General features: G+C 32.8%; 1 protein-coding gene across 1 annotated transcript; it reads right to left on the reverse strand.

Moving 5' to 3' along the window:
* Window positions 1-2,971: 2,971 nt before the first annotated feature.
* On the reverse strand, window positions 2,972-8,576 carry LOC115985807 (disease resistance protein RGA5-like). The gene is made up of 4 exons (XM_031108707.1): window positions 8,417-8,576; window positions 6,762-6,793; window positions 3,718-3,826; window positions 2,972-3,602 (listed from the first exon to the last, which is right to left on the reverse strand). Exons 1-4 carry the CDS (start codon window positions 8,574-8,576, stop codon window positions 3,343-3,345), a joined length of 561 nt encoding a protein of 186 aa, XP_030964567.1. The 3' UTR covers window positions 2,972-3,342.
* Window positions 8,577-12,919: the final 4,343 nt, after the last annotated feature.

Here is a 12,919-nt window from a genome sequence, read left to right on the forward strand (position 1 = left end):
ACAGTTCTCTAGTGCACTAATTTGGATCTATTGGTCACTACCTCAACTCAAATTTTGGAATTACCCTCAATTACCACATTCTAAAGCTACTTTTGACCTGTTAATTCCACTGCCCATAAAAAAGCTTTGGCTTCCACTTGAATAGGGGCGTTAGTATTCACTTTTTTTGAGAAGGCTAATAAGCTACACTATAAGCCACATTCCATGGGTGCATGTAGGAGCTATGCTTCATACATGATTCTGATATCAAGTTCAACATAACATAAAATGACCATGAATGACAACATTCAGGAGAAAAAGTTTTGTCTTAAAAAATTTAAAACTTAGAGCTTGCCTTGAACTATGGACAATGACAATGCCTCAAGAGTCATGATTAAGTTATGTACATTTGATTTGCGAAGCTTAAGGTCAAAGATACAATTATCAAATGACATGCACCCACTATTACCCTCTGGCTCACAAATCAAACTTTAAAGTATCTTCTCTCTCAACCATGGCATTTACCCACTATTATATACTATATGATTCTCATATGAAATATTTCCAAATTCATTCATATGTGAATCTGCCAAACCAAAATTTGCTCACGAATTAAGACAAATAAATAGTTTTCATTGAAAGCTTTCATTTGTTCCACTATATTTTATGCTATATGATACCATTGTTTCTAGCAATGCTTAGCTTCATTAAAAGTCACACATAACTAAGTATATACTTTGAAGAGCATTACAAACTATAATAAAAAATAAAAAAATAAATAAAATAAATTAAAAAAAAAAAAAAACCTATCATAAAAGCTCGTAAACTAAACAAATTTCTCTGAAAATGGGTTGAATTTATAATTTTCCTATTTTTTTGGTTTGTTTGTTTTTGGATATGATATTTTCAAAGATAACAACACTTATATGGAATACAATATTTTAGCTATTGATGAATATTTACTGCTTTTGAGTGCCAACTCCCATATTGGATCTAAGTAAATACTATCTCTCTATATTTACCCATTGAGAAACTAAAGATATTTTAAATTTTTAATCGATAAATCTCATCTACCTAACTCTATAAAAAACTTGTATTAAAGTCTAGTCATTGTTACTAATTGTATAACTAAATTCAACTATATATTTTTTCATTATAGATCTTATCTCATGCAATATGAAAAATTTCAAGAAATACCACTTTCAACTAGTGTCTCCAAAAAATAAGTCATGTACATTGGACTTGGAAGAAAAAGAACTACTGGTCTTGCCCAATCATACCCTTATATTCTTACCACAAATAATTGGATTACTGACTTTGTTTATTGTTGAGATGCAACCCAAAATAAAAAAGGCATACGACAACAAAAAAATTAATAATAAATAAAATCTCCAAATAGCATTATAATGAAGTACTGTTTCCAAAAGCCATATTTTTCAAATTCGTATGGTTGCTTAATTATTTTAATCCTCATACGGGATTTAAGTTTCATTTATACATTTGAATATTGATATTTTTAAATTCAATGGTTAGATATGAAGCAAAAGAGTTATTAACCGTAAAAATTATAAAATAAAAAAATAAAAAAAAAATAAAAAAGTGATGAAAGGAATTGACAATGTTTCATAAGTCAATGAATATGAATAAAAAATGGGTTACAAGTTTACTTAAAAATTTGTTTATTGTGCATTGGGGGGTTGCCGGTGTGTTGTTAAGAGTTGTTTGCTGATGGTAGCAAGTGGTTAAGGGTTGAGATTTAGAGAAACATTTAAGAGAGAGAGAGAGAGAGAGAGAGAGAGAGAGAGGAGCTTGAGAGTCTACATAGAAGTGTCCGGGTGAAATGTTCTTGTTTAGGTTATTTTTGTGGTCTTCTTGGTTTTTGTATTAGGTGTTAATGTATTATTTTGTTTTGGCACAAAAATTTTAAAAATTTAGATAGGACACATGGCGCAAAATTGGGAATCCAATTAACACACTTGACCCAAAAAAAAAAAGACTCATGGTGCAAAATTGAGAATTCAATTGAAATTTAATAGGATTTTTTCTCAGATTCACCTGTTATTATATATATAAATTATATATACACCGTTTCTTTTCAGAGTTCTATTAGTATTAGGTTACTGTGATTTCTATTCCATATAGGCATATAGCATTAGTAGTAGGTTGTTTTTTTTTTTAAATCATTATTAGGTGGGACCCATAGTTTTATGTTAGAATTATAATAGTTTCAGAGTTCTAGGGAATGTTTGGTAATATTATTCTAATAATATTATTTTTATCTTTTGAAAATTTGTATAGATAAAAAAAATATATAAAAATACATGTAATATTCATTAGACACTTACAACTATAATTATACTACCCAACACCACCTATTGTTAATGCTGTTGAGTTCTGAACCGTGTAGCACTAGGTTGTTCCCAATAAATAGAAAAGGTTTTTTGTCTTTTGTGTAGGAGGGGCAAATAAGACATTTCAGTTCAATATGCTATCATTATTTTAGTAAAAAATTTGAAAGTTCTGGTCCCCTCCCCCCCTCTCCCTCCGCCCCTGTTTGTAATACAATACAACGTGGGTTTTGTTACCTGAAATGCCAACTGCAATCCTCATGGCTTTTTTGCGAGCATGGTCGCCTTTAACCATTTTTCTATGTTTTTGCTAAGAGTTGAAGTATCCCTTAGACTGCTCGTATTTAATGTCAAGTATTTTAATTATTACTTTGTAAGATGGACTTTAACACCTTCCAATGAAGAAGTCTTTTGGCCTTTTCCATAGAAGTCATGAAAGTAAACAATTTTACATAGAATTATCTGAATCAGTCCAATTTTGTGTTTGAGTGGAGCTAAGGTTACTTCAACTGGCGTGAAAGTGTACACACACGTGACCAAAAACAAGCCAGCCCAAACTATCTAGACGAGCAATGTTAAAATAAATTTCACAAATATTATATTGGTATATTATTATTAATTTTTATACTAATATTACTTTATTATTCATTCTTAACAACTTGCAATACAAATACCAACAACAATTGACTTACAATTTCTAGTGTGGCTAAATTGTCCTTGTTGTCAAACGGGAAACAACTAAAACCATACTTATTTGAAGTTCTCTATGAGGAGAGAAAAATAACATCAACAAAGTATAATGAAACCAAGCCCTAATTTTAAAGTAGAATATGCATCTCCATCACCTCATGAAGCATTGAGGACTTTGATTTTTGGGTATTAAGAAAATTTTTTATCTTTTCTAAATGGAAAATTATCCATTAGAGGAATTCATCATGAAGACCAGAAGATGTATAGTTTAACCCTTCAAGTGTCTCCCTCTTTGTGGTTACTTTTGCTGATGGTTGGTACAAAATTACATTATGGAGCAAGAAGGTGTGTCATATCTGGGAATCTCATAGTATGTGCAACTAGGAGGCCCAACCATGTACTGTATCTTCAGTTCATCTTTTTTCTCATCTTCCTTTTCTTCTTTCTTCTCTTCCGCAACGCTTACTATGCTTGCATGCCCTACTTTCTTCCTTAGTAACGTTGCAAGTTTAACGGTATCGATCCCCTCGCCTTTTACCTCTATTTGGTCCTTGTCTTGCCCTTTTATAGTTGCTGCTTCCACTCCTGCAAGTGTCACATGCATCAACAAATTAATTAACAGCTGTAATAAATAGGTTCAAGTGGTGTTAAAATGTAGTGTTACAAATTTTGTAATACAATACAACGTGGGTTCTGTTACCTGAAAGGCCAACGGCAATCCTCATGGCTTTTTTGCGAGCATGGTCGCCTTTCATAATGCGGAAACAACACCTCTGCCCATCCATGGTAACCTGGAGGACCACCGTTTGCTGAAGAAACAAAACAATAATAATCACAAATGAAGCAACTTTGAATTATAGGAAAGTATATTTATTTTTTAATAGCATAGACATCTTGCATACCTTCATGGTTTTGGTTTTTTAGAAATGATAATATATGGGGATGGACCAAAAGCCTCACACCTTGTGGGATAGAATAGTATTTGAAGATGGGGGGAGAAAGAGAACTCTTGTTGTTTTGAGGTTTTCGGTGCAAGAGATGATACTGCTATTTATAGGTTTACTATATATGTCTGTGAAACTCCCTCCTGAATACTTAAATCACAACCCTTACCCCCAACACCCTATAAACATTTATACTTGTAGAGTGACCATCGCATTAAGGATATGCGGCGATGAATAAGACCAAACTTAAACCTAATATTTAATCACAACTTTTCATAGTTTTTATTTTCTTTCCATAATAATAACTAAATTTAAAAATTAAAAATAAATAAATAACAAACTCATAGAGTCCGTTTAGATACAACTTATTTTGTTGAAAACTGAAAATATTGTACCAAAATAATTTTTAAATATGTGAATAGTACCGTGTGACCCATTTTTAATGAAAGAGTTGCTGAAAAGTGAAATTTGTGGGTCTCATGAACAGTGCACGGGACCCATTGGTATGCACTCCACCGCTTATTTTGCTGTGAACAGTACACGGGTTGAAAAGTGAACAGTGAACAAGTTGAAAAGTCAAAAACAACGGCCAAAAAAAAAAAAAAAACGCAAAAAAGCAAACGCAGGAATTATAATTCCTATCCAAACATTCACATAGTATTATGTAATTGGTGGAATATAAAATGAAGAGTTATGCTAACGAGTGCACTTGGGGTACTCATTAATAATCCATTTTAGGAAAATTTTGATACCACTTTTATGGGAAATGAAAAAGTTATCAAAATATTAATTACTTTTTTTTTCATTTCCCATAAAAAATTTCTTTAAATGGATTTTTAACTATTACCCTAAGGGTACTCGTTAGCATTTCCCTAAAATAGAATACCAAAAATGAGACAAAAAGGAGAGAGAGAGAGAGAGAGAGAGAGAATTTTTACTTTCCAAAACAATTTGATTTCCATTTTTAAAATAAACATGATTGTCATTATTATTTTTTGAAAATATAACTACTAGTACAATTAAAAACAATTACAATTATACAATTCAAATTATACTTTAAAAAAAAAAAAAAGAGGTTCAAATTAATGGTTTCTCATTATCTCTCTCTCTCTCTCTCTATATATATATATATAATTTAATTGGTTTTAGATTCTTCAATTTTTACATCCAATAATTCATTTGCCACAAAAATTAAAAACTTAGATGAATATGAGGCTAAAAATTGGACTACAATTAAAATTCAATTTAGAATCTAATTAAACTTAGACTATTCGATTTTTACACTTAATAATTCACTTGGTACAAAATTAAAAATTAAATGACACGTGGCAAAAAATTGAGAATCCAATTAAAATCTAATTGGATTTTTTTAAAGTTTTGACTATATATATATATATATATATATATAGCATAGGTCATCATCATCCATGCACCATCGCAAAAGATAGTTTCCTCACTTTATAATTGATTTTGCATTTCTTTAAAAAGTTTTACTAGTTCTCATCTAGGTATACAACTAATATCACTTTATTATTTACCATTAATAATATTTACTATTTATATTTTTTTATACAAAGTATTTTGTAACATTTTTTGAGACTGTAGAATTATTATACTTACTTTTGTTCTAAACTTGTCATTGATTGAACCGGTACTAACAAAATTTAAAATATACAATGGGTGTGATAGAAAATGAAAAACATCCTACTGATTACTATTTTTTATTTTTGAGAAAACACTGAATACTAATTTAAGTAGTCCATGTCTCAACCAAAAAAAGAAAAGCAAAGAAATATAAAAGTTGTCAATATCGGTTTAATTTCGTTCCATCAATTCGTATTGTAATTGATTCTAAAAAAAAAAATCGTATTGTAATTATATAAATATAAAGATAAAAACAAGGCAAACGAGGGAGATACGTGGCTGATGTGTGAGTTCGTAACTGCTTTCCTACTTGGAGTATTAAATTCATATCAGAATGTGGTCGTTTTCAAGAAACTACTAAATAGACAAAACTAAAAAAAGACCTTAGGATTGAAAGTCCACTGACTCCTTGAGTTGACTTGACTTGTAGTCTTCTTAGCAAAACTAAAAAAAAGGCAAAACTAAAAAAAGACCTTACAGTTGTATTTATGGTATTATCATTTCTTCTTCTTCTTCTTCTTTTTATTTTTTACATTAAAGTGAGTTTTACAATTTGATTCGACTTCCTAGTCTGATTTGGTTTTGGATTTTCTTAATGTGAAACCAAATTTAGTCATGCTTTTAGGATTGAAAGATAGATACCAACATGGAATAAATTATTCTACATTTGACTCAAATTCTTAGAGAAGAACTTGTGTGTTTTTTCAAAGAATAGTTTTGTAGTGATTTTAGAATTAGAAGATACCCGCGTGTGTGAGTTTGTTTATTATGTGAATGTGAGAGATATATTGGAGCTTTTTGATTGTGAGTTTGTGTCTATAAGGTTTGTGGGTTAATTTGTTTGTTTGTGAGAGAATTTTAGAGGTTGTGTTCGTAACTGATGTCCGTGAAAGTGAGTTTATTTAATTGCGAAGATTAGTTGAGAGTGGTTGAATCCATATTGTTGATAATGGATTTTCAATGATGCTATATTCATGAATATAAGTTTAGAGTTGGTTTAACCACATTAAATATTATCATATGTATTGTACGGTCACCAGGCCCAAAAGCTGGGCTCAAAGGGTTTGCTTCCCAATATTGCATCTTGACCTTAATTACATGTATGAGCCAATAGATTAATAAGATGGTGAACCCGGTTAAGAGGAGTTGGACTTACCTGAGCACACCAACCACGTGTAGTTTGCACAACTGCAAGATTGTGAAGATAAGTGAGACACTTTTTGACAAACTGTGTTGGACACCAAGTACTACCTTGAGGGGTACCTATCCTTTCCTATTTTAATGCTACACCGGACCTCCTCATTGGTTAGTGTAGAGAGAGAAAATTCCAGGCATATCACAAGTTGACATGTCACATTATCAAGTCCACAAAATACAGCAAATTACAAAGCATCATGTATTGCTACTAGGTTTTGCCATCACTATTCAGAAGCCAACGGAAATTTGCCAAGTGTCATGCAAAAACCAATCACGCATCAACATATGTGTAAGCGATGACACAAGCAACCTCATGTGTGTAAGCGATGACACAAACAGTCCAGCATGTGTAAACGATGACATAAGCAGACCAATCAGGCTGTGACATGTGTCACCAATTGGACTCCGCCACGTGTTGCTCACCCATCTCTAAACTCCTATAAATAGAAGCCTTCCTAAGACATTTAGGAGGACCAAGATTCAGAAGTGAAGAAGCTCTGCAAAGATCAAGCCTTAAAGCCTTCAAGAACTTCAAGAACTTTAGCCCCAAAATCGGAGAACATTCGAAGTAGAATCATCCAGATCATCTGCCTAGATCCTAAAGTTTGCGGGAATCAAGCCAAAAGTGTTCGAAAACATCAACAAATCACAAATCAATGAAGCTCTACGGATCCAAGCCTCCAAAGCCCCAAAGAACTTCCACCACAAACCTTCGAAGACAAAGAACACACGAAGAACACGAAGAACGCGAAGAACAAAGGATTTCTAACAAGCTCATAGCCAAAGATTCATTGTAATTCCGTTTCAGCAACCTTTGATCCATCCCTCAACCAAATTGAAGGATATTTTGTGTTCAAGTCAAAACCACATTACCACAAATCCAATCAATAAGTCTTGCAAAGAGATCGAATCAGAGGATAACTCTTTTGTAACTTCAGAGAATTGTACCACACAATCATCAATACAAATTTGCATTTGTGAAACTATTTTACTTGTTTGATTTATTTCAAACTAGAAATTTAGTCGCTTACAGTTAGCACATTGCTTGGACAGCATAACAGACACGTGTATTTCTCTCTATGTTTCAGGAAAAGGACGGCCCATTACATGTTTTCTTGTACAATAAAAGAAAGACGAAAAGCACATTTTGGTCCCTACATTTTCGCACGATTCCTACTTTGGTCCCTAAATTTTATTTTTACCGCTTTTAGTCCCTGTTTAGAAAAACGCCTTCTGTTTTAGTCCTTTACGTCAGTGCCGTTAGGGCACTGACCTATGTGGCAAATGGAATTATTAAAATAATAATAATAAATTTTATTTTGTCATTAAAAAATGCCAAGTCAGCATTTAAATTTAAAAAAATAATTTATTAAATTTAACTAAATAAAAAAATAAAAAACAGAAATAAAAATAAAAAATCACATTAATTAAAATTGAAGTGTGTCTTGAGCAAGAACAACAAGAACACATACACAAACCCAGAAATTAAAATTCAAAAATTAAAATTTTCAAAATCATCATTTTCTCAACCCAGCAAAATCATCAAATCTTAAAACTCCAAACTACCAAATCAATCCAAAAATACCTCACAACCAATCCAAAAATATTATGCACCGTGGAGAAGCTCAGGAAGCTTGCGTCCAGTGACGCGAACCTCGCGAGCGTCGAGCTCCAAGTCGGCAGCCCTACAGTCCTGCATGATCTGATCCAAATCTCTCTCGTCCTCAAGCGAGTCATCCAGTCCCACCGACTCGTACTGGTCCTGCTCATCCATTCTTCAATAATCACTGCATTTCATTTCACCAAGTCCCACATTTTTCAACAATTTTCAAAAAACGAAGGAAGCAAATATCGAGATCAGATTGTGAGTCGAGAGAGTACTTACTCCAAGAAAGTGTCGTGGAAAAGGTCCTTTCCGTCGTCCTCTTCCTCGACCTCTTCCGGCTCGTCTCAGATGATTTCGGGATCCACGGCGGCCTCGTCATCGATGTCGATGTCGATGTCGTCATCGTCCGTGAAGTTCTCGGAAGTGCGAGGGATCTGATCGGTGTTGAATCCGGCGGAGGTCGGTGATTCCGGCGTTGAAACAAGTGCCGGATTCTCTTCGGAGTTCCCTCCATCTTCTCCTCCACACCATCTCCAAACTTTCATGTGTATGTGATGATTTTGAAAATTTAAATTTTTGAATTTTAATTTATGGGTTTGTGTATGTGTTCTTGTTGTTCTTGCTCAAGACACACTTCAATCTTAATTAATGTGATTTTTTTTTTCTGTTTTTTTTTATTTAGTTAAATTTAATAAATTATTTTTTAAAATTTAAATGCTGACTTGGCATTTTTTAATGACAAAATAAAATTTTTTATTATTATTTTAATAATTCCGTTTGCCACGTAGGTCAGTGCCCTAACGGCACTGACGGAAAGGACTAAAACAGAAAGCGTTTTTCTAAACAGGGACTAAAAGCGGTAAAAATAAAATTTAGGGATCAAAATAGGAATCATGCAAAAATATAGGAACCAAAATGTGCTTTTCACCTAAAAGAAAATGTACACTAGTCATACTAGGTAAGAATAGAGGAATGAGCTAGGGCAAGGAGAGCAGAAAGAAAATGATAGAAATAGACGCCAAACGGAGAGTAAAAGTGTAGTCATGTATTGGTTTCAAAAGGAAAAATACAAAATCTTTGCAGGAGTAAGGATATCAAAATCCTTGATCCTCACCATGGTTTTTCACCCGCTTTCATAATCCTTTGTCTTTGTCCTTTTGATTCATTTTTGTTCTCGTTATTTCCTTGCTTTTATTAGTGGAGAAACATTGTCTTAAGGCTCTGACAAATGGTTTTTAAAATGTACTATGGTTAGTATTTAGTGCTTTTAACATACAATCTCTAAAAATCTCACTTACACATATTGTGTTGTTCTATTTTACTTTTCATGTGAACACATTACCACAAGCTGTACCACAACATTGAGGGGGTCGGAAAAGGAACAAACCCTTACATCCCCATTAAGGAAGGAGATAGTGCCCAATGGTCATTGGCTCATCGTTTAGATTAGTCAGTTACATAATAATTATTGTCTATTTTAAATTAGTTATATATGTATGTATTGGGGAACTAATCATTTAAATATCCATTGATTCATTAGGTAAACCTTAATTATAGTCATGTTTTTACTCATTTATGCAGGATATGCCCAATAATTCAACAAGAAAATAAAGGATAGAAGCCAATAGTTGGCACCTAAACTTACTTAGAGCCAACTCTAATTTTTTTTTTTTTAAATAATAATAAAAGGAAACCCTCTAAACTTACTTAGAGCCAACTCTAATTTTTTTTTTCTTTTTTAAAAATAATAAAAAGAAACCCACTAAAAGTTAGCACTTAGGGTTAATTGGAGTAGGGACCATACCATTGAGGCAATTTCAATAGAAAGTTTATTTATTTATTAAAAAAAAAAAAAAATTCTTCCCTTGGTAGGAGTGCCATAATTTTCTTATATAAGAGTTCTAAACCTTAATTCTAATTGATGTAGGAAACCCTATTTATTGAATTTCAAAAATAACCCTTACTTTAAATAACAAACCAATATACCTACTTTACTTAAATACTAGAACATAAAAATAACAAATTGTCTTGAAAACATAATTAAATAATACATACGAGCGCACTTTTTGATACCCTATTTTGCAACTTACATTTAATGTCATATGGAGAGTAAAAAGGTGATTTCACATAATAGGTGTAATCATGTTAGACTGTAATTTTGAACATTTGACTTCCAATCAACTCCCAAGAAATAAATCTTGAAGTCATAATAATCATGGACAACCTCATGGCATGACTCAACTCGAACAACAATGGAGGTGACGTCGACAAGGTGGCTATGTTGACGGTACTTAAACTGCGACTCGCAAGAGTGACAAGTTTGAGTTGTGATTAAGGGTATCAAATGGGTGGGTTTGGATTGGGTTTGAATAGGTTGGGTACAAAAAAGCCATTTACCCATTTAGTACCCTTTTAACCAATTTAGTTGTAACCCAAACCAAACTCAACTCAATTATTATAGGTAAAACCCAATACACCCAATTACCCAATAATCAATGAATATATATATATATATATATATATATATATATACCCCTAAAACCTCTAAAATGTCCAAAATACCCTTAAATCTAAAAAATTACCAAAATACCCCTAAAACTTGGAAATGACTAAAATACCCCAAAAAACCTAAAAATGACCAAAATAGCCCCTACAACTTAAAAATAACCCACATACTCACTAAAACTTCAAATATTACTAAAATATCTTGAAAACCTCTAATTTGACATCAATATCCCTAAGACATCCAAAATGACCAAAATACCTTTAGAACAAAAAACATTACCAAAATATGCCTAGAGCATAAAAAAAAAATAATGATTAAAATAGCGTTGAAACCTCTAAATGACCAAAATAGTGCTGAAACCTCTAAAAAAAAAAAAAAAAATCTAAAAAATGACCAAAGTATCCATCGAAACCTCAAAACGACAACCAAAAAAAAAAAAACCATGAAACCTCTAAAATGATCAAAATATCCTAAAATCTCTAAAATGACCAAATTGCCCCTGAAACCTCAAAATAGCCAAAAAATACCCATGAAACCTCTTAAAGGACCAAAATTGCCTCGAAACCTTAAAATGAACCCCCAAAAAAAAAATACCTTTAAAATGAAAAAAAATACCCCAAAATATTTAAAATAACAAAAAATACTCTGAAAACTCAAAACAAACAAAAATGCCCCCCCCCCCCCCCCCAAAAAAAAATCTCTAAAATGACAAAAAAAACAATTCTCACAAATGACATTTTGTAGTAATCAAATGATATTTTTTGAACCACTTGAAAAACAATTCTCACAACTTTGCTAACAAATGGAAATAATTAAGGCATGAATCTTGTTAAGGGGTGACTTTAAGACATTTGTTAGTGGATGGTTTTAGGAAAATTTTAATACTACTTTCATATAAAATATAAATTAAAACAAAAATATTTTTAAAAAAATCAATTAATTTTTTCTTTTCTTTTAAAAAGTTTTAAAAAATATTTCCTAAACTAAAAATCCTTTGGAATTTTCCCAACCCATCAAATACCAATATCAGGTTAGTTAAGAATATTGGTATTAACGTGCTCATCCCATCTTGTGCACAATGCTAATAAGAATGATAGTGATTGACGCCTCACAAAGAAATATAAGAAATTATTGATGATTATCGGAGACCAGAGTAAGCTAATATAGACAAGTTCCAACTATAGCCAAACAAATAGGGATGGCAATTTTTGCACGACCCATGGGTACTCGGCTCGGCCCGACCTGACCCTAATGGGCTTGGTTTTACCCAGTCCGATTAGGAATAGGGTCAGGTATGGGTTTTTTTTTTAAAAAAAAAAAAACCCGAAGCGGGTCCAGGTTGGGTCCGAGTTTTATAAAAAAATCCGAGACCCGACCCGAAACCCAGCCTGAAACCCAACTCGAATAAAAACCTGATACCTTGAAATTACAAAAATACCCCCTATATATATATATATATATATACACATACCTATAATCTAACCCTAATCCCTCATATCTTCAGCAGCAACTTAGAACTCATGCCTCCCTCCCTCAGTCCTCACCCTCAGTCCGAGTCCGACATTCCCTTTCCCTCAACTTAGTCCCTCATTTCAGCTCACGCAGTCAGCCAATCACCCCGACACTCCCTCACCCTCACTCCCACACTCCCTCAGTCACACCTCCGTCGCCTCCTCACCCCTACTCCAACACTCCCTCAGCACACTACCTCACAGCCCTCACTCACTCTCAATCACTGCCTCATGCACACGCCCTCACTCACGCAGTCACGCCATGCCTCACCTTCTCACTCTCACGGCCTTGCACTTCCTCAAGATCTCAGGTACACCTCGATCTTCCTCTGTTGTCCGATTTGTAAAGCTTTTTTATATGATCTCACTCTTTGATGATAAAGAGGCAAAATGTACGATCTATCCAAGTTTTTGTTTTAAAATTTTGGAATTTTTTTTTTTTCAATGTTTCATTAAAATTTGTTTGGAGGTTTTGATTGTGTGGTGGTTCATTG

The sequence above is a fragment of the Quercus lobata genome, chromosome 4 (genome assembly GCF_001633185.2).
Source record: "Quercus lobata isolate SW786 chromosome 4, ValleyOak3.0 Primary Assembly, whole genome shotgun sequence".
NCBI lineage: Eukaryota > Viridiplantae > Streptophyta > Magnoliopsida > Fagales > Fagaceae > Quercus > Quercus lobata.